The sequence below is a fragment of the Entelurus aequoreus genome, linkage group LG16 (assembly GCF_033978785.1).
Source record: "Entelurus aequoreus isolate RoL-2023_Sb linkage group LG16, RoL_Eaeq_v1.1, whole genome shotgun sequence".
Classification (NCBI taxonomy): Eukaryota; Metazoa; Chordata; class Actinopteri; order Syngnathiformes; family Syngnathidae; genus Entelurus; species Entelurus aequoreus.
This window is the reverse complement of record NC_084746.1, coordinates 20001491-20024481: the sequence shown is the minus strand read 5'-3', so window position 1 is coordinate 20024481 and position 22991 is coordinate 20001491. Positions and strand designations below refer to the sequence as shown.

Genomic DNA, 22991 nt, shown 5'->3' with positions numbered 1-22991 from the left:
GTTTCTTGGTGAACATAGTGTAAGAGTACAATTAAATTAAGTAACATAATAGGTATGTCTCTGTTGTAAGCTAGCTTCACAATTGAAAAGTTGCAATTTGAGTTTTAATTTACTAAGCGACTCGTCCAGGGTGTACCCCGCCTTCTGCCCGAATGCAGCTGAGATAGGCTCCAGCACCCCCCGCCACCCCAAGTGGGACAAGCGGTAGAATATGTAATAGCAGTTAGCCTTTTTAAGTGGCCTAGTGGTTAGAGTGTCCGCCCTGAGATCGGTAGGTTGTGAGTTCAAACCCTGGCCGAGTCATACCAAAGACTATAAAAATGGGACCCATTACTTCCCTGCTTGGCACTCAGCATCAAGGGTTGGAATTGGGGGTTAAATCACCAAAAATGATTCCTGGGCGCGGCACCGCTGCTGTCCACTGCTCTCCTCACCGCCCAGGGGGTGAACAAGGGGATGGGTCAAATGCAGAGGAGACATTTCACCACACCTAGTGTATGTGTGACAATCATTGGTACTTTAACTTTGAACTTAAAATTAGATGTATAAGTGTGTCGAACTTTGCCAGGAAGCGTCAACTGTAATCTTAGATAAAAACATAAATTACACGTATCAAATAATGTCCGTGCTCTACACTTAAAGGCCTACTGAAATGAATTTATTTTATTTAAATGGGGATAGCAGATCCATTCTATGTGTCATACTTGATCATTTCGCGATATTGCCATATTTTTGCTGAAAGGATTTGGTAGAGAACATTGACGATAAAGTTTGCAACTTTTGGTCTCTGATAAAAAAAGCCTTGCCTGTACTGGAAGTAGCGTGACGTCACAGGTTGAAAGGCTTCTCACATTTCCCCATTGTTTACACCAGCAGCAAGAGCGATTCGGACCGAGAAAGCGACGATTACCCCATTAATTTGAGCGAGGATGAAAGATTCGTGGATGAGGAACGTGAGAGTGAAGGACTAGAGTGCAGTGCAGGACGCATATTTTTTCGCTCTGACCGTAACTTAGGTACAAGCTGGCTCATTGGATTCCACACTCTCTCCTTTTTCTATTGTGGATCACAGATTTGTATTTTAAACCACCTCGGATACTATATCCTCTTGAAAATGAGAGTCGAGAACGCGAAATGGACATTCACAGTGACTTTTATCTCCACGACATCGGCGAACCACTTTAGCTACGGAGCTAACATGATAGCATCGAGCTTAACTGCAGATAGAAAAAAAAGAAATAAACCCCTGACTGGAAGGATAAGACAGAAAATCAACAATACTATTAAACCATGGACCTGTAACTACACGGTTAATGCTTTCCAGCCTGGCGAAGCTTAACAATGCTGTTGCTAACGACGCCATTGAAGCTAACTTAGCAAAGGGACCTCACAGAGCTATGCTAAAAACATTAGCTATCCACCTACGCCAGCCAGCCCTCATCTGCTCATCAACACCCGTGCTCACCTGCGTTCCAGCGATCGACGGCGCGACGAAGGACTTCACCCGATCATCCGTGCGGTCGGCGGCTAGCGTCGGATAGCGCGTCTGCTATCCAAGTCAAAGTCTTCCTGGTTGTGTTGCTGCAGCCAGCCGCTAATACACCGATCCCACCTACAACTTTCTTCTTTGCAGTCTTCATTACATATAATGTGTCCGAATACTTCCGTTTCAACGATTGACATCACACGCATACGTCATCATACATAGACGTTTTCAACCGGAAGTTCAGCGGGAAATTTAAAATTGCACTTTATAAGTTAACCCGGCCGTATTGGCATGTGTTGCAATGTTAAGATTTCATCATTGATATATAAACTATCAGACTGCGTGGTCGGTAGTAGTGGGTTTCAGTAGGCCTTTAAAGGCTTCCGGTTGAAAACGTCTAGGTATGATGACGTTTGCGCTTGACGTCAATGGTTGAAGCGGAAGTATTGGGACACATTGTATCCCAATACAAACAGCTCTGTTTTCATCGCAAAATTCCACAATATTCTGGACATCTGTGTTGGTGAATCTTTTGCAATTTGTTTAATGAACAATGGAGACTGCAAAGAAGAAAGCTGTAGGTGGGATCGGTGTATTAGCGGCTGGCTGCAGCAACACAACCAGGAGGACTTTGAGTTAGATAGCAGACGCGCTATCCGACGCTAGCCGCCGACCGCATCAATGATCGGGTGAAGTCCTTCGTCGCGCCGTCGATCGCTGGAACGCAGGTGAGCACGGATGTTGATGAGCAGATGAGGGCTGGCATAGGTGGATAGCTAATGTTTTTAGCACAGCTCTGTCGAGGTCCCGTAGCTAAGTTAGGTTCAATGGCGTTGTTAGCAACAACATTGCTAGGCTTTGCCAGGCGATACAGCATTAACCGTGTGGTTACAGGTCCAGAGTTTGGTAGTATTGATGATCTTCTGTCTATCCTTCCAGTCAGGGGCTTATTTCTTTTGTTTCTATCTGCATTTAAGCACGATGCTATCACGTTAGCTCCGTAGCTAAAGTGCTTCGCCGATGTATTGTCGTGGAGATAAAAGTCACTGTGAATGTCCATTTCGCGTTCTCGACTCTCATTTTCAAGAGGATATTGTATCCGAGGTGGTTTAAAATACAAATCCGTGATCCACAATAGAAAAAGGACAAAGTGTGGAATCCAATGAGCCCTTGTACCTAAGTTACGGTCAGAGCGAAAAAAGATACGTCCTGCACAGCACTCTAGTCCTTCACTCTCACGTTCCTCATCCACAAAACTTTCATCCTCGCTCAAATTAATGGGGTAATCGTCGCTTTCTCAGTCCGAATCTGTGGTGTAAACAATGGGGAAATGTGAGGAGCCCTTCAACCTGTGACGTCACGCTACTTCCGGTATAGGCAAGGCTTTTTTTTATCAGCGACCAAAAGTTGTGAACTTTATCGTCAACTAAATCTACTAAATCCTTTCAGCAAAAATATGGCAATATTGCGAAATGATCAAGTATGACACATAGAATGGATCTGCTATCCCCGTTTAAATAAGAACATTTCATTTCAGTAGGCCTTTAATGTTTACTATGTAACACGGCTTACTAACTTGGGAAACACGACCCACCATCGTCTTTAACATTATTGTTTTTACGAAGACGCAAGCAGCTATAGCTAAATTAATCCACGTCCTAATTAAGATGAAAACACAATTCTTGTTACCCAAGTTTACTTGAAGAAATAGTGAACGTGAGCTGCAGGATATGAAGCACATGAGTTTGCTTTTGTAGTCCATTCAAGTGGCTGTTGGTGTTTTCCTCTATATTTTGGGTCATTAAAAAAACAAAACTGATTTTAATTGATCATGGTCAAAGTGTTGATGGTATAGCGCAAAGTATAACATCTGCAGGGTATATTTATTATTACTATACAAACATATTTTCACATTCAAAAATGTGCATTTCAACTACCATTGAGCAGTAGGTAGTTCACCATGTCTATCTATTTCCAGTTGGATATGTTGGAAGCCTCTCTAAAATGAAAGGACATGTAAATTGTTATAATTTGTCTCATCCTACCCATATTTGTGCCTTGTTTTTTATTGGAGGACATGACATCAAGCAGATTATCTGGAACATCCTGTTACACATTTTTTTGACGATGTGGCCAAGAAAATATCATGAAAGAGAGCAAATTGAAAAATGGCCCTCTGACAAATGGTATTGAGAGCAGCACTTGCACACGAGTACATTAAAAATGCCACTAGATGAAGTTTGATTTGTAGAAACAAGTTATGTTATTTTGGTGGTATATCTCCAAAAATGCTTGGTAAAAATGCCTTAGTGTGTAAAATTAGTTGGCAGGAATGTTGATGAACACATATACTGTAATTGAACACACACATAATGTTCAAATGTTCTAAACATATTTAAAACTATACTAGCATGTATTTTTAAGTGCAAAATATTGTACGGTATTATCCACTGTTTCAAGCAAATAAATAAAGAATAACTTATTCTTTGCACTTCATACTTTTTGTAGCAATAACTATTAGTTTATTGATTAAAGTGTGTTAATTGTCAACATTCCTGCCACTTCATCTTACACAGATGTCATTTTTACCAAGAAACTTTTTTTTGACAATACTACAATGATATCATACTGTGGCCTGAATGCTGTGAGGATTAGGGATGTAATAAAAAAAACGTTTTTTGTTCATAACTGGTTCCAAGTGTATCAATTCCTTGCAATCGCTTCCATTTTTTCCAAACGATTCTCTTAACGGTTCTTGCGGGTGAGTATGATGTCATCATGCTATGCATGCGTGACAGTAACACGGCGACCCGGGCAGAATAAGCGCTCAACGTTTTAGAAGAAAAGATTGCAACTGCACTATTTATAATAATTCCGAAGTAGTTATTCATCAACAGAAGGACATACAAGCAATATGCTGGAACATTTGAGCACATAGAATGCAATATCTATAAATGAATGTAGCGTTTTTGCACCATCACAGGCATCAGTCACCCAAAACCATTGAAGTTGGCACGTTGTGTAAATCGTAAATAAAAATAAAATACAATAATTTGCAAATCCTTTTCAACCTATATCCAATTGAATAGACTGCAAAAACAAGATACTTAAAGTTGGAACTGGAAAACTTTATTTTTTGCAAATATAAGCTCATTTGGAATTTGATGCCTGCAACATGTTTCAAAAAAGCTGGCACAAGTGGCAAAAAAGCCTAAGAAAGTTTAATAATACTCATCAAACACTTATTTGGAGCATCCCACAGGTGAACGGGCTAATTGGGAACAAGTGGGTGCCATGATTGGGTATGAAAGCAGCTTCCATGAAATGCTCAGTCATTCACAAACAAGGATGGGGCGAGGGTAACCACTTTGTGAACAAATGCGTGAGCAAATTGTCCAACAGTTTAAGAGCAACATTTAATTTAGGGATTTCACCATCTACGGTCCGTAATATCATCAAAAGGTTCAGAGAATCTGGAGAAATCACTGCACGTAAGCGTTGATATAACGGACCTTCGATCCCTCAGGCGGTACTGCATCAAAAAGCGACCTCAGTGTGTAAAGGATATCACCACATGGGCTCAGGAACACTTCAGAAAACTACTGTCAGTAACTACAGTTCGTAAATACATCTGTAAGTGCAAGTTAAAACGCTACTATGCAAAGCGAAAGCCATTTATCAACAACACCCAGAAACGCTGCCAGCTTCGCTGGGCCTTAGCTCTTCTAAGATGGACTGATGTAAAGTAGAAAAGTGTTCTGTGGTCTGACGAGTCCACATTTTAAATTGTTTTTGAAAACTGTGGACATTGTGTCCTACGGACCAAAGAGGAAAAGAACCATCCGGATTGTTATAGGTGCAAAGTTCAAAACACAGCATCTGTGATGGTATGGGGGTGTATTAGTGCCCAAGACATGGGTAACTTACACATCTGTGAAGGCACCATTAATGCTGAAAGGTACATACAGGTTTTGGAGCAACATATGTTGCCATCCAAGCAACTTCATCGTGCTTATTTCAGCAAGACAATGCCAAGCCACGTGTTACAACAGCGTGGCTTGGTAGTAAAAGAGTGCGGGTACTAGACAGGTACTAATGCTGCTTATAATGTTTACGCTATTACCTGCCTGTAGTTGAAAAGGATTTGCAAATCATTGTATTCTGTTTTTATTTACAAATTACAGAATGTGCCAACTTTACTGGTTTTGGGTTTTGTTCAACAGGTACTAATGCTGCTTATAAGGTTTACGCTATTACCTGCCTGTAGTCCAGAACTGTCTCCCATTGAAAATGTGTGGAGCAATATGAAGCCTAAAACACCACAACAGAGATCCCGGACTGTTGAACAACTTAAGCTGTAAGAATGGGAAATAATTCCACCTGAAAAGCTTCAAAAATTGGTCTCCTCAGTTCCCAAACGTTTGAGTGTTGTTAAAAGGAAAGGCCATGTAACAAAGTGGTAAAAATGCCCCTGTGCCAACTTTTTTGCAATGTGTTGCTGCCATTATATTCTAAGTTAATGATCAGTTCAAACATTAAATATCTTGTCTTTGCAGTCTATTCAATTTAATACAAGTTGAAAAGGATTTGCAAATCATTGTATTCTGTTTTTATTTACGAATTACACGTTTGTACACAATGTGCCAACTTCACTGGTTTTGGGTTTTGTACAACAGGTATTAATGCTGCTTTTAATGTTTACGCTATTACCTGTTAAATTGAAATGAATGCCTTCTCATTCAGATTACAGTCAGGAGACATATTCTGACTGATTTCAAAGCAGGCAGTATTGGCTCCATTTCACGGCTGCCGCTAAAATTCACTGTGGCAGGAGTATCACTCGGCCAGCAACGACCAATGTCACCAAGCAGTGACTAAGTTTGTGGTCAAAAGCTTACAACCATTTGCCACATCGATGCTCCTTCGGTAAGTGAATGTTCAATTGTAGTCAGAGAAAAGTTGCATGTATCCTTCAACCTCATTTTCACTCAGTCATTATATTATACATGTGAAACTCCATCCCTCTCGGGGTGGCTGGAGTCTATCACAGCTGCATTTGGGCGGAAGGCGAGGTACACCCTTGACAAGTCGCCACAAAATTAAATAATAATACATTAACATAAAAAAATTAAGGCAAATTGAGCCACAATAACTTAACAGCATAAAATTGAGTATATTTTGTGAGGCGCCACGGCGTCTTCATATCGTCTTCATATCGTCTTCATATAGCCATAGGCTTTATCCATGAGAGCATTTTTGTTATAAATTGTGAGGTGTGTCTGTTAAAATCAAGGTTGTTTTTACAAATGATGACAGATATGAACAAGAGCATGTGTTGTCTTTGTGTGATGATGTAAATCAGGTGGGGTTGTATTGTATTTAAGTATGTGTCTGTGAAAAGGCATTTTATGACTTTTTTCTTAATACTTGTGTATGATTTTATTGTCATAGTTTTATTGCATGATTTTTGTATCCCTTTAATTTAGGTAGCCAGGGACTGCAGATGGAAATTAGCTATTTAGCTATAATCTGGTACAGAACATAGTCTTTGAGCTTAATGTCCCTTCAAATAAAGACTCAACTAACTAAACCTGGGAACACACTGTGCACTTCTGATTGGTGTTTGTATGCATGCGTGAGTGTGTGTGCGACTGTGTCTGTCTATGAGGCTGCAGTGCGTTAATAAATGTGCCCACACGATGTGCATTTGACAGTGATTCATAGCAGGGAAGCAACATCAGCCTACGGTGACAGCCAAAATATCTACTAATGTTGCTTCGTCAAATTTGACGTTGGGTTCATGCAAGCTTAAGCTTGTTGTTGTTTTGCCGCTGAAACTTTCGGTCACATGACCGCCTGGCTCTGTTTGATTGGTGAAACGGAGTCAAACGTCACCAGTGACTGTATATGATTGTTGAAACGCAGGCATGCGATAGATCCTACTTTGAAGGTCTGTCTGACAAACCAAAACAAAAAGATCGATAAAAATCAGTAGCGAGTAGCGACTGAATGTAGATAAATGGAGCGGAGTAAAAGTAGCGTTTCTTCTCTATAAATATACTCAAGTAAAAGTAAAATTATGTTGCATTAAAACTACTCTTAGAAGTACAATTTATCCCAAAAGTTACTCAAGTAGATGTAACGGAGTAAATGTACGTGTTACTACCCACCTCTGCTGATAACGGTAACTCAGCTAGGATATGCTCATTTCAAAATTAGATTTACAGCCCCAAAATATTATTGTTTTCATTTCAATGCCCCGCCCTCCTCCGTTTGAACAATTAGAAAGTCTGTGAGTGTTTCACATCCAGGTTACCAGTTATGCACTGCCATCTTCGTCGAGCTACTGCCTCTGGTAAAGTTACTAAACATGTCAGACCTTAGTAAATCTAAAAGGCGTCGTTACGATTCTCAACTTATTCATGACAAAGCCAGGAACAAAACGAGGATCTGTAGCAGGGATGCGTTTGAAAGATGGAGACGATTGAAGGCAGAGAAGATTTTTTCATTTGACGCCAAATTTTCTAATTTCCTCCTGCTGCTCACTGCTCCCCTCACCTCCCAGGGGGTGATCAAGGGTGATGAGTCAAATGCAGAGAATAATTTCGCCACACCTAGTGTGTGTGTGACAATCATTGGTACTTTAACTTTAACTTTAACTTGATAGGTAAGTCAGGCATTTAAGTTTTCTTATTACTTGTAATAAATGGAAAATGACATTTAGTATGTACACTATATTGTCCAATACAGCCCATGATCTTGTCTAACAAAGCTAGTATGTCCGTGCAATGAATGGAGTGAAGCACCATCATACTAGTATAATGCTTACTTAGCATGCTAGCCTGGTCAATGACACATCGACATATAGGCTAACGGGGGAAATACATGCCCGTTAGCCTGTATGTCGATGTGTATTCCAACTGACAGGGCAACATATATTTTCCACAAATAAAACCTATGTGTATATGGATAGTGTCAGTGCCTATTTTGTTCTCAATATGCTGATACACTCACTGAGGAAATGCGTTCTAACATTAGCACGGCTAATTGCGGTTTCTGTATGTGCATCGGGCACATATGGGATGGTATTTGCTTGGCACAATATAATGCATTCCATGTAGTGATTTTCTACTTTGTGTGTTGACATGGTAGTAGGCTATATGGTTTATGCATAACGTGAACCATCTTGCAAGAAGCATAAACAAGAGAAACATACAGCGTAGGACTCGTCGATTGCCATTTGAAGTTCTTTGGAGTAGGATTCGGATTCTGCTGCGTATATAGCAACCTCTGTCATGGAGAGTGGGAGGGGACAACATAATTTTGACCGTGATTGCAATATCATTTCTGGCCACATTACTACATATGGCACCTTTAATATAAATCGTTTGGCTTACAGTTTTTGAAAACCCCACATTTTCTGAAAATATTTTCAATTCAATGTTTTGATAGCTGTAAGCAATAAACGTCAACATTATATCAAAAGAAGGCTTGAAATATCTTGTGTTGCATATTATGAGCCTAGGGTTCTGGGTATTTGTTCTGTTGTGTTTATGTTGTGTTACTGTGCGGATGTTCTCCCAAAATGTGTTTGTCATTATTGTTTGGTGTGGATTCACAGTGTGGCGTATATTTCTAACAATGTTAAAGTTGCTTATACGGCCACTCTCAGTGTAAACTGCATCGCTGTTGATGAAGTATGCTTTGCATTTGCGTGTGTGTGCGTACAGGAGCCGCTCATATCTTGTGACTGGGCGGGCACGTTGTTAGAATGGATGAAAAGCGGACATGACGACCGCTCGTAGAGGACGTTAAAAGCAGTGCCTGTAAGGCAAGCCCCCAAGACAGTGGTCCGGGTGGAATATGAGATATAATGACTGATGAACACCTTCGTTCGATAATGAGGGATGCCTCAGCTCAAAGCCTGAGCCCCGACATTAATGAACTAGCATCCAAGAAAAGATGGCAGGTATCTGGCTTGGGCACATCAGATTAGATCAGTGTGTTGCAAACTGAGCAGTTTAAAGTCCTGAATGGTTGGTTTATTCATTATTTTATTTTCAAATTTATTAGCCTGTGGAAAAAGTTAATGTTGATATTTACCTCAGAAGGCTGCAAATAGAAAAGAGGCATTACATTTTTATTTAAATTGTATTTGATATGCCATTGATATTTTTAAATTATTATTATAATTATTTGAAACTCGATTTTGCATGTCACTATAAAATTATATAAGCCTTGCTTGTTCAATATTTAATGCAAAACTTGTTTGGGTCCCTATCAAAAAGGGATTGTTCAACCTTGGCCCGCGGCTTTGTTCAGTTTTAAATTTTGGCCCAGTCTGTATTTGAGTTTGACACCATATACTTTGACCAATACTTGCAGGTAAGTCTAAATACAACTAATATTTTAATCATCAAACTTCAACTGTAACATGGCACTGCTTTATATTGCATTGAACGTTGCATGATGTCATCAATTTGAATTTTAACAAAATAGCCACTTCTAAGTTTTTTTTTCTTTGTCTTTATTAAATTTCCCTAGGTCTGCAGCTCAGAACCATAGACTGAATGATGAACTCTGAAACCGGTACACAAGGGCCAGTTTATTCAAGTATGTTGCTCTGTTTCAAGGTTTAGGTTACAATGTGTTTGTTGAAAATGCTAATGTGATCTCAAATGTATGGATGGTCAAATGGGACCAAATAAAATGAATATATCTTTAAATTGAATGTGTCAATAATTATAATTGGAATTAAATACATAAATGTGGGATTTTTAAATGTAAACACATTTAATGATTTAATAATTTAATTGTAATATTGAGTCAATTGTTGATCACATTTCATGATTAAATTAATTTCCTGATTTAATGATGTATTTATTTAATGAACCTGTAAGGCAGGTTTATCCGACAAAGTCAGTGGGTGGGGCAAACCGGAATCAAGTCCAATTATTATTTTGATTTGAACCATGGAACTTTGGAAGTTTTGGTGAGTACTTTTTTTGGAGTTAGTGGTAGATATTTTAGACCTACAAAGTACCTATTTTCCGGATTATAGAGTGCACCAGGATATAAACCGCACTCGGGACGGCGTGGCTCAGTGGGTAGAGCTGCCATGCCAGCAACCTGAGGGTTCCTGGTTCGACCAACAGCTTCTGCCATCCTAGTCACGTCCGTTGTGTCCTTGAGCAAAACACTTCAACCTTGGTTACGGCCCTGCATGGCAGCTCCCGCCATCAGTGTGTGAATGTGTGTGTGAATGGTTGAATGTGGTAATAGCGTAAAAGCGCTTTGAGTACCTTGAAGGTAGAAACGCGCTATACATGTATAACCCATTTACTTACAAAGTTTAAGAGGAAACAAATATTTTTCCATATATCAGCTGCACTGGACTATAAGCTGCTGATATATACTTTGTGAAATTACACACAGAAATATTTTGTAAATGTTAATGTACATACCTTAATTGTATCCAAGCTGTGTCTGTCTGTAATATGGCTGGTCTAACAAAACAGAAGTCAGCTAGCTCTCCAATCAGCTATTGTCATGGAGAGTGGGAGGGGACAATAACTCCACGGTGACATTTTGGTGAATTTACTGAGGAATTTGTGAAACTGAAACAATGCAAAAAGAATGCCATTGTGTAAGTAAATAATGCTAACACAGACACTTGTAAACGTGTTAGCATATTAGCTAATGCTAACGACGCTAGCTTGATTACATTATGATACCATGTACAAATATGCATGAAAACACACCTACAGACTTCACACATGGGACAGTTAGTAAGTAAGAATTGTTTTAGTTAAACTGTGAAACTTAAAAGTGTGGCTTGGAATGATAAATGAAGAATCCATTCGAGCAAAAACGCAATGGACGCTTATTTCCAGTTACGCCATCAAAACAGGAAGTACATTTTCAACCTGATATACCTGCAGTGAGCAAACTCATACAATAAATGGCATCATAGCACAAACTAATAATACACCATTTCAGGTCTCTGTTTGGATTAAATGCAAACTATTGAACACAAAACATGATAAGCATTAAAAAAAAAAAAATCATAAATTAGCCGCTCTTATAAGCCGCAGGGTTCAAAATCTGGGAAAAAAGACCCACTGACCGAGAGCATTAAGGAGAGGAATTTATTGAAGAGTTGAGTTATTTCTGCATTTTCAGACCAAGACATTGACCAGTACTCCTCCACTTCTCTGGTCAAAGTTCCACAGACAAGTGAAAGTGCCGGGTAACCAATCAGGTGTTAGGACCCGCCCACTGACTTTGAGGCTGAGTTTGACAGAAAATAAAAATGTATGAAATACTTAAAGCATGAAATCCATCCATCCATTTTATACCGCTTGTCCCTTTTGGGGTCGCAGGGGGTGCTGGAGCCTATCTCAGCTGCACATGGGTGGAAGGCGGGGTACACCCTGGACAAGTCGCCACCTCATCGCAGGGCCAACACAGATAGACAGACAACATTCACACTCACATTCACACACTAGGGCCAATTTAGTGTTGCCAATCAACCTATCCCCAGGTGCATGTCTTTGGAGGTGGGAGGAAGCCGGAGTACCCGGAGGGAACCCACGCAGTCACGGGGAGAACATGCAAACTCCACACAGAAAGATCCCGAGCCTGGGATTGAACTCAGGACTACTAATTGATTTTATAGTTAAAAAAATTGTCAACATTAAATAAAAAATGACACATTTAATAACCCATTTATGTATTCATTCCCATAGTAGATAATGACATTTAAGTCATTATCTACAGATTTATTTGTTTCCCATTTGACCCTCCAAAAGGTTGATTGCTGTACAACATGTAAGATCTATGTTAAAAAAGGTCTTATCTTTGTGAAGAAAGCTGTTCTACTGTGTCTGTGACACTTGAACATGTGTATGGTTCTAAGATTTGAGTTTTGAAGGTTATTTTTTTATGTGTTTTATTTATCATGTTTATTTATTTGGATTTTGGTCAGTAATTGTTTATTTAAGCGATCTATTTCACAAACCAAACTCAGAAGAACATAATTTTACTGAATTATGTATAGTAAAACAATATGAACAAACCCTACTTGAATAGTGATATTTACTGTTTAAACTTGATAATTCGAATGGAAGTCTTGTTTTATTAGATATGCTATTTACATATTTTGTACAACAATGTGCTGCTAATTATTTGCAATGTCATTGTGCATTTTGTTACTGTCAATAAATAGCTTTTTAAAAAAACCTAATGAAAAGTATTTTCGTTATTACTTTAAATAGACACATTTTATTTTCTTTGTAGACACATTCAAATATGATGCAAATCAATGCCAACAAAGTTTTGGTAATAACTCGGACCACATCTGGTCCAGAGCTGGTTAAAAGTTAAAGTACCAATTAAATTAACACACCTATAGTGTTAATTTCACCACACAAAGTGTGGTGAAATTAACCTCTGCATTTGACCCATACCCTTGTTCATCCCCTGGGAGGTGAGGAGAGCAGTGAGCAGCAGTGGTGGCCGCGCCGGGGAATCATTTTGGTGATTTAACCCCCAATTCCTACCCTTGATGCTGAGTGCCAAGCAGGGAGGTAATGGGTCCCATTTTTTCAGTCTTTGGTAGGATTCGGCCAGGGTTTGAACTCACAACCTACCGATCTCACGTCAGACACTCTAACCACAAGGCCACTGAGCAGGTCTAATATAACCTGTCCGAATAGAATATTTGGGTAAGCTTATGTGTCGTATTTGGGCTATATGTGACCTTGTGCTTTGGACGAGCTGTTTCAGATCTGGCAAATGAGTCCATATCAGATCAGTGTCGAGGTGCAAAAAGACACTGGCCGAGATGGGTAAAACGGATCTGAACCGGATTTTTAAGCACATCCGGCCCATATCTGGTCCAGTTATATTTTGCTATCTGGGTCACATCTCATACAGAAAAAACATAACACATCGACTTATTTATACATAGTTAGGCTTAATCTTTACCTCATTGTATGCAAATTCATATGACATCACTGAATGTGACATCATATGATTAAAGAGCCTTCAAAGGGTTAAAAAATTATGAAAAAATGTTTTAGCAAACAATAAAGGACTTCCATGTTTTATTTGGCTTTGGGGGGTTGTCCAACAATTTCAAGTGTATCATTAACCTTGACTTTTTTAAATTTAACATGAAAAAAAACCTCAGGAAACATTTTTTGATATGCAGTATCACAAACAAATATGATGAGCAACATACAGTATTTGTCATAGAAGTGTTTTGCATGCAAGAGTATGACAGATTATAAGTATCAAAGAGAAAGGTAAATTGAAGAAATGTATACTTAGAGGGATATTATCCAACCTTGAGTGCTTCCTGTGAAAAATAAACAAAAAGAGAGGAGGAGGGGGTGGAGGAGGGAGATCTAATATCAGTGAAGGCAATCTGGAAACCTCAACTATGGAGACATAATATTGTCCTTGGACTTTGATATTGCTGTATTTAGACAGGTATTCATAATGAGCATTCATATCATAATAATTTGGCCACCAATAGTTCACATTATAGGTAACTGACATAAAACAAATCGTTAAATAAATTCAATAACCCTAAAGTACTCAAGGAAGTGGACACATTAAAACCTAAGCATTTGCTAACACTAACATTATATACTGTGTGTGTACAGTATATATATATATATATATAGCTGTAAGAATCTGCTGTACGTTGGGTCCCTTTTTCCCGGAACACCAATACAAAAACTCACAATAACGTTTGATAGAATACTAAAAAGAGACCACTTAAAAACAGAATGGAATTTTACTGAATGAGACACCCATAATGTACATGAAAATAAAGAATAGGGATGTCTGATATATCGGCCGATAAATGCGTTAAAATGTAATATCGGAAATTATCGGTATCGGTTTTTTTTATTATCGGTATCATTTTTTTTTTTTTTTTTAATTAAATCAACATAAAAAACACAAGATACACTTACAATTAATGCACCAACCCAAAAAACCTCCCTCCTCATTCACACAAAAGAGTTGTTTCTTTCTGTTATTAATATTCTGGTTCCTACATTACAGGTATATATCAATATATATCAATACAGTCTGCAGGGATACAGTCCGTAAGCACACATGATTGTGTGTGCTGCTGGTCCACTAATAGTACTAACCTTTAACAGTTAATGTTACTCATTTTCATTAATTACTAGTTTCTATGTAACTGTTTTTATATTGTTTTACTTTCTTTTTTATTCAAGAAAATGTTTTTAATTTATTTATCTTATTTTATTTTATAATTTTTAAAAAAAAAGTACCTTATCTTCACCATACCTGGTTGTCCAAATTAGACATAATAATGTGTTAATGCCACGACTGTATATATCGGTTGATATCGGTATCGGTTGATATCGGTATCGGTAATTAAAGAGTTGGACAATATCGGAATATCGGATATCGGCAAAAAGCCATTATCGGACATCCCTAATAAAGAATGTAAGATTTACAATATTACCTGTGAATGGTAAAACACTGAATATTAACAAAGACATCCTGCTCGATCGACATCTTTTACAATCAAGCAAAATGCAACAAACATAAGGAAATATGAACACAAAGGGTAAAAAACACCTACAATTGAATATAATATCACTTTTCTGCAGAACTTTGTTATAAAAATCTGTTTCATTGTTCGTGTCACGGGCTGGCTGCTCTAGAACAAACCTCGCCCACATTGCTTGGTGCCTCGTCTGAGCTGTTGTGACGTAGATTACATTAATAATCACTCAAAATCTCAGATCTCCCCCCAAAAAACTTTCTATAGTTCAAGTTTAAGTAATTTGAAAATAGCGCTGCACATCATAATGGCGGCTACAGTTTTGAACAGGCTGCATTTTGCCCAGGTCTGCTCCAGCTGATAAGTTAGTGATCCTTTGACAAGTTTTTAAAGCAGTCTAACCAACCTTAACCACCCCTGTCCTAAAGACTATGCCTAAGAGCTGAATCCATGCCAGTAAAACCACCAAATGAATGACTACCAGTTTAATATCTAAACTGGAAGGTCTAATATCTCGCCAGGAATATGCCAGATATTCGTTGAGGTGAAATTTTCTAGGAAACATTAAACCAAATGCTTGTGGCGATGTAAGTATTATTTTGAACCTGCGTAAATGAGAGAAAATCCTAAATATTTCAAACTTTTCTAAGCATTATTGTTTAAATAAATAATGTTTATTTAAACATTATTGTTTAAATAAATAGATTTGTTTTTAATAGATTAAAACAAAAATCATTAAGTGCTCAAAAATCAAAATTACATTGATGCACATAAGTGTACGTAAACGCCTGACCCCACTCTAAAGTTTAGGGGTTTCATCGTATTATGTTGTTGTGTTACCATTGATATCGCACTTCATTTTACAATTAGGGCCTGATCTACTAAAGATTTGCGTTAATTAAAACACTGTGAACACTTGATAGCACACAAAGTTGATCTACTAAGCTTATGCTCAAGTTCTCTTAAATGAGCAAAATATACTGAACAAAATATAAACGCAACACTTTTGTTTTTGCTCCCATTTTTCACAAGTTAAAGTCAAAGATCTAAAAAAATTTACTATGTACACAAAATACTTATTCCTCTCAAATATTGTTCACAAATCTGTCTAAAATCCATCCCACCTCACAGGTGTGGCATATCAAGATGCTGATTAAACAGCATGATTATTTCCCAGGTTTGCCTTAGGCTGTCCACAATAAAAGGCCACTCTGAAATGTGAAGTTTTGCTTTGAGGGTCTGGGGGGGGGGGGGGGGGGTCAGAAAAGAAGTCAGTGTCTGGTGTGACCACCGCCTCACACAGTGCAACACATCTCCTTCACATAGAGTTGATCAAGTTGTTTATTGTGGCCTGTGCCAAGTTGCTGGATATTGGCAGGAGCTGGAACACGCTGTCGTTTACGCCGATCCACACATCCCAAACATGCTCAATGGGTGACATGTCCAGTGAGTGTGCTGGCCATGCAAGAGCTGGGATGTTTTCAGCTTCCAGGAATTGTGTACAGATCCTTGCAACGTGGGGCCGTCCATTGTCATGCATGAGGTGATGGTCTCGGGTGAATGGCAAAACAATGGGCTTCAGGATCTCATCACAGTATTTCTGTGCATTCAAAATGCCATCAATAAAATGCACTTGCATTTATTGTCCATAACATACGCCTGCCCATACCATGACCCTACCCCCACTACGGGCCACTCAATTCACCACATTGACATCAGCAAACCGCTGTCCTACACATGTCTGCCAACTGCCCTGAATAGTGAAAACAGGTTTCCGTGCCAGACGCCATCGAATGTGAGCATTTTCCCACTCAAGTCAGTTACAATGACAAACTGCAGTCAGGTCGGGACCCCGATGAGGATGGCAAGCATGCAGAGATGGTTTCTCAGTTCGTGCAAAAATTTTTTGATTATGCAAACCAATTGTTGCAGCAGCTATCCGAGTGGCTGGTCTTAGACGATCATGCTGGATGTGGAGGTCCAGGGCTGGTGTGGTTACATGTGGCCTGCAGTTGTGAGGCCATTGTTTGTGCGCCCAAATTCTCTGAAACGCCTTTAGAGACGGTTTATGGTAAAGAAATTAACATTCAGTTCACAGGCAACAGCTCTGGTGGACTCTCTGCAGTCAGCATGCCGACTGCACGCTCCCTCACAACTGTGGCATTGTGCTGTGTGATAAAAATGCACATTTCAAAGTGGCCTTTTATCGTGGGCAGCCCTTAAGGCACACCTGTGCAATAATCATGCTGTTTAATCAGCATCTTGATATGCCACACTTGTGAGGTGGAATAGATTATTTTGGCAAAGAATAATTGCTCACTAACACACATTTAGACAGATTTGTGAACAATATTTGAGAGGAATAGGTGTTTTGTTCATATCGTAAAAGTTTTAGATCTTTGAGTTCAACTCATGAAAAATGGGAGCAAAAACAAGTGTTGCGTTTATATTTTTGTTCTGTGTAATTCAAGCAAGCCATTAGCGTGTTTGTCTTCATGTATATGCAGAATATGTTCTGGTTATCAGAAAACATAATACTGAGAGGAGATGCAAATGATTTAGCGCTCATAATATTATGGATCAAGTCAAAAGTGTTTTGCGTCTATACTAAGCATGTTTGAAATATTTGCGCAAACTGGCACAGTTAAACACAAATGGCTGTGAGAAAGGAGGAAAGGCAAACACAGAGAGAACAATCCATCCGAGTGTTTAGCATATTTGGACTGTTACACAGTGCTAACACAATCCAGTGAAGAGATTCACTAGAGCTGCTGTCACTGCTGGCAAACTGCCGCTGCTAAGATAACAAACACAGCTGAATTAAAATACTGCTCTGAGCGCACTCCCGCTGACCTCACTGGGATACAGGTGCCGCCTTTGAAAGGCACACACGCACATTGCTCTCATGAAACGTCTCTCAACTGAATATGCAAGATATTTTAATTTAAACATTTTTAAGTACTGCATTAACTAATTTTAGTAGTAATTAATTACATTTATTAAAGAGTAATTCTGTTACTGATACAATTACTTATTTTAGGTAAAGTAACAAATAACTATAATGAATTACTTTTAAAAAGTAATTTTCCAAACACTGCTCATGAGTGAAGGCCTCTCGCTGCACTTCTTCCAGATAAATACTTTCACTCTTTTGGACAATCCTGTGTGTTCCCCTCATCCTAATCACATTGACAACATTTAGGAATGGATGGCAGGGAAGTTTACAAACATGTACATCATCCAGACAGTGGATGTCTTTCGTAAAGACATCTTCACCACTTGAAGCAACATTCCCACTAGCCTTCTAGAAACACAGACGTCAAAGATGCCTACAATTATTTATGAAATGATTAATTAACAATAGTGCAGCTAGTAATTCCCGAGGTCTTTTTTCAAAATGTTTTAATGCGGTCTAAAACTTTTTATAAGCCGATGAACAGCATATTTTCACTTGTTTGCTTAGTCTTTTTATTTCCGTTTCATCCCATTTCTTATTTTTCAAATTTGAAAATCTATTGAGTCCCTTTTAAGATCCAACAGTGCAAAATGTACATTTTGCAATTTTTCAACCAGTCTTAAAAATTTGATCGGGAGTGTATTCATGTGCTGTGTGGTTCTCAACATGACAAAACACCACGTGTTGTATCATGATGTCATGAAATGAGGGTGTCCTTGGTGACAGCTGGTAAAACACACATAATCCCTATTTCAATAAAGCAGTCTGCACCACTTTTAATCTTGTAATTAATTGTACATACAGTCATAGTAGATTACCCACAACAAGCCCATTAATGGTACAATTTTATACTTTGTACACACTATTTAGCACTTGTTATTTGGAATTTTAGATCAGACCCTAAGTGTATAACACAAACACAACACAGATTAATTCTACATTGTTAAATCCAAAGATTTGTTTATAAAATGAATCCATACAGATTAATGTAATATGTCATGACAGGTAAATGCCCATATCTTAAATGTCTTACTGTGGTTTTATTGTCATGTTTCTATTCTAAGAATGAAAGAGTGAGAATATAACTCCCTTTTGTGTGACTTGATTGAAATGCTCTAGCAGTTTGGATTTGGAGTAAAAATGTTGTCTTTAGCCGTGATATTATCAATATAACTTTCTCTAAACAAGGCGTTTTTCGAGACGCAATGATGAGTAGCAGAAAAAATTTGGCTAAATATTAAATGTTGTTTCTCTTAGGCTGTGCATCACTTTTTGTCACATTACTGTTTACATAATGAAATACAAAACCCAAACCAGTTAAGTTGGCACGTTGTGTAATTAGTAAATAAAAACAGAATACAATGATTTGCAAATCCTTTTCAACTTATATTCAATTGAATAGACTGCAAAAACAATATATTTAATGTTCGAATTGAGAAACTTAATTTTTTTTTAGCAAATGATCATTAACTTAGAATTTAATGGCAGCAACACACTGCAAAAAAATTGGTACAGGGGCATTTTTACCACTGTGTTATATGGCCATCTAACAACACTTAGAAGGAAAGTAAACGTTTTGGAACTGAGGAGACCAATTATTGAAGCGTTTCTGGTGGAATTATTTTGCATTCTTGCTTGAACTGTCCGGGGTTTCCGTTGTGGTATTTTAGGCTTCATATTGCGCCACACATTTTCAATGGGAGACAGGTCTGGACTACAGGCAGGCCAGTCTAGTACCCACACTCTTTTACTATGAAGTCACGCTGTTGTTACATGTGGCTTGGCTGAAATAAGCAGGGGCGTCCATGATAATGTTGCTTGGATGGCGACATACTGTATGTTGCTCCAAAACCTGTATGTACATTTCAGCATTAATGGTGCCTTCACAAATTTGTAAGTTACCCATGCCTTGGGCACTAATATACCCCTATACCATCACAGATGCTATTTTTTTAACTTTGTGCCTATAACAATCCAAATAATGGTTCTTTTCCTCTTTGGTCCGGAGAACACAACGTCCACAGTTTCCAAAAACAATTTGAAAAGTGGACTCGTCACACCACACAACACTTTTCCACTTTGCATCAGTCCATCTTAGATGAGCTTAGGCCCAGCGAAGCCGGCAGCGTTTCTGGGTGTTGTTGATAAATGGCTTTCGCTTTGCATAGTAAGAGTTTTAACTTGCACTTACATGTAGCAACAAACTGTAGTTACTGACAGTGGTTTTCTGAAGTGTTCCTGAGTCCATATGGTGATATCCTTTACACACTGATGTCGCTTTTTGATGCAGTACAGCCTGAGGGATCCAAGGTCCAAACGGGATTTCTCCACGTTTCTCTGAACTTTTTGATGATATTACGGACCGTAGATGGTGAAATCCCTAAATTCCTTGCAATAGCTTGTTGAGAAATTTTGTTCTTAAACTGTTCGACAATTTGCTCATGCATTTGTTCACAAAGTGGTTAGATCTGTTAATCCTTGTTTGTGAATGACTGAGCATTTCATGGAAGCTGCTTTTACATCCAATCATGGCACCCACCTGTTCCCATTTAGCCTGTTCACCTGTAGGATGTTCCAAATAAGTGTTTGATGAGCATTCCTCAACTTTCACAGTCTTTTTTGCCACTTGTGCCAGCTTTTTTGAAACATGTTACAGGCATCAAATTCCAAATGAACTAATATTTGCAAAAAAAATAAAGTTTTCCAGTTCGACCATTAAGCATCTTGTCTTTGCAGTCTATTAAATTTAATTGTAGGTTGAAAAGGATTTGCAAATCATTGTATTTTATTTTTATTTACTATTTACACAACGTGCCAACTTCACTGGTTTTGGGGTTTGTAGTATGGTAGTACAGAGGTACATCGGTTTTTGTATGCCTCATTTTTCGAATGATTCGGTTTTGAACAAAAATTTGTAAAACAAAAAACATTGTCCACAAAATGTGTTTTAGTTCATATTTTTTGGGTGTCTGGAACTAAAGATTTTTTTACAGGTTTTTGGTGGACCTTTTGGAACGGATTACTAACAAAAAACGCAGGACTACGAAAAAAGGTATCTTACAGTCTTCACACACTGATGACACAGCAAGAAAAATAAGCTTTGAAGTAATGTGTGAAAAAGCCCTTTGTCGTTCTCAGTAGGTCTGTGGGGGAACTAAAAGTGGAATTAAGAGTGTGTAAGAGTCGAGTCAGACCCACTGAAGTTCAATAATTACAATAACAATGGGTATTACTATCACTATAAATATCTGCAAAACTACTAAGATAACCAGGGCATTCTGTACTGAACGTAGGGAAAATGTTACTATGGTAAAATTAATTACCACTAATTGAATTCCTTGCTCGTTATTTGAGTAGGCAGAAATTAATAACATAACCCTCTTACCTCCTCGTCTTCAAACCCGGTCAGGTCCCATTCATAATTCAATCTCATTTGTCTCCTCTTCCAATGTTCCATGAACATGGCAGCTGTAGTTCAAAGAAAAAATAGATGACAAACAAAAAAGTAAGCAAATTATGTTTTTTTTGCTATTACAAATTTGTCTTCTGAAGTCATTTAGCACGACACCAAAGTAATCAAAGGAAACAGATATCCATCCATCCATTTTCTACCGCTTATTCCCTTTGGGGTCGCGGGGGCGCTGGAGCCTATCTCAGCTACAATCGGGCGGAAGGCGGGGTACACCCTGGACAAGTCGCCACCTCATCGCAGGGCCAACACAGATAGACAGACAACATTCACACTCAGATACTACATGTATATTTTACATTCAGCAAGTTTGAATTTGACAGCTAACTTGTAGATACAGTATGAATTTATTAGGGCTGTCAAAGGTAACACGATAATAATGCTAATTTCCTTTAACGGCACTATTTATCTTGACGCATCATGTGTGACTGTCGGCCAAAATGTTTTAATGCGGGAAAATGCACCAAGTTGTATTGAATTTGACCGCACCTTTATTGAACCTTATTTTTATGTCTCCTGCTGACACAAGACCAATTGACACTATTTTTAATTGCCTCGTTGATATTCAAGCCTGTATAGCAGATCATTTTTACAGCTTAACCAGGACAAAACTGAAGTTTTAGTCATTTTACTACAATCTTTGTCTTTAACTCCATCATTTCAAGTGAAAATTCTGGGCGATTTTCATCTCTGAGCTTAGTTGTAACACATATTAAAACCATACCAAAAAAAGCTGTTTATCATCTTAAGAAAATAGCCAGAATTCGGCCAATTCTCTCTCAGGGCAGCACAGCACAGCTAAAGCATGCTTTTATTACAATTCATATAGACTACCGCAGAGGTTGGCAACCTGCGGCTGTTTAGCGCTGGCCAAGTGGCTCTATTGAACTTTGTCAAAATTGTGTGAAAATGGAAAAAGATGAGGGGAAAAAATATATTTTTTGTTTTACAGTTTTTTTCCATCGCTAACAAGCGCTTACCTATACTTAAAATACTTTTACTAAACTCTTAACACAGACTTACACCTACAAAACACAATTGGCCAAATAGATCATTTTCTTCTCAAAAGCACATTTTGTTAACTATATACTAACTCTTCATTTCAAAATAGAAGACATTTTTCTCTGCACACATTAACTTTACCAAAACACTGGACATCTGACTCAAAATGAAATTATTCTTTCAAAGAATAACTCTTGTTTTCACTTCACAAGGAACATGCAGCCAATCAAAGTACACCAGGTTTCAAAATACTGACTATTGTGGACATTACAAAAACTGCATAGACTTTTATGTTTCAGTTTTACAGGTATTTGCATGCAAAACATGCAATCCACAGTTTTTTACGCCTAATTTTTTGGTTGGGAACTGTATATCCACATGTAATGTTCACATTCAAAAGCATTCCAGTAAAAAGCGAATCAGTTTTTTTTTCTTTACTGTTTACTACAGGAGGTATAGTAGAAATACTGTCTACAGTATGATACAACAGAAAACGTTTTACAGTATTGTTTACAGTAAAGTTAAC

At 38.2% G+C, this 22991-nt stretch overlaps 1 protein-coding gene across 7 annotated transcripts in view; it reads right to left on the bottom strand.

The window, feature by feature from the left end:
- Positions 1-22991, bottom strand: part of LOC133630688 (anoctamin-1-like) — a 242799-nt gene that overhangs the window by 36752 nt on the left and 183056 nt on the right. For 5 of the 7 annotated variants that reach the window (XM_062022331.1, XM_062022333.1, XM_062022336.1 and 2 more), the window contains 2 exons: positions 21380-21462; positions 13836-13847 (listed from right to left, as the gene is read on the bottom strand). In XM_062022331.1, the coding sequence (XP_061878315.1) occupies positions 13836-13847; positions 21380-21462 (95 nt within the window). The remainder of the gene's footprint in view (positions 1-13835; positions 13848-21379; positions 21463-22991) is intronic. The other 2 variants (XM_062022332.1, XM_062022334.1) reach the window with 1 other exon arrangement.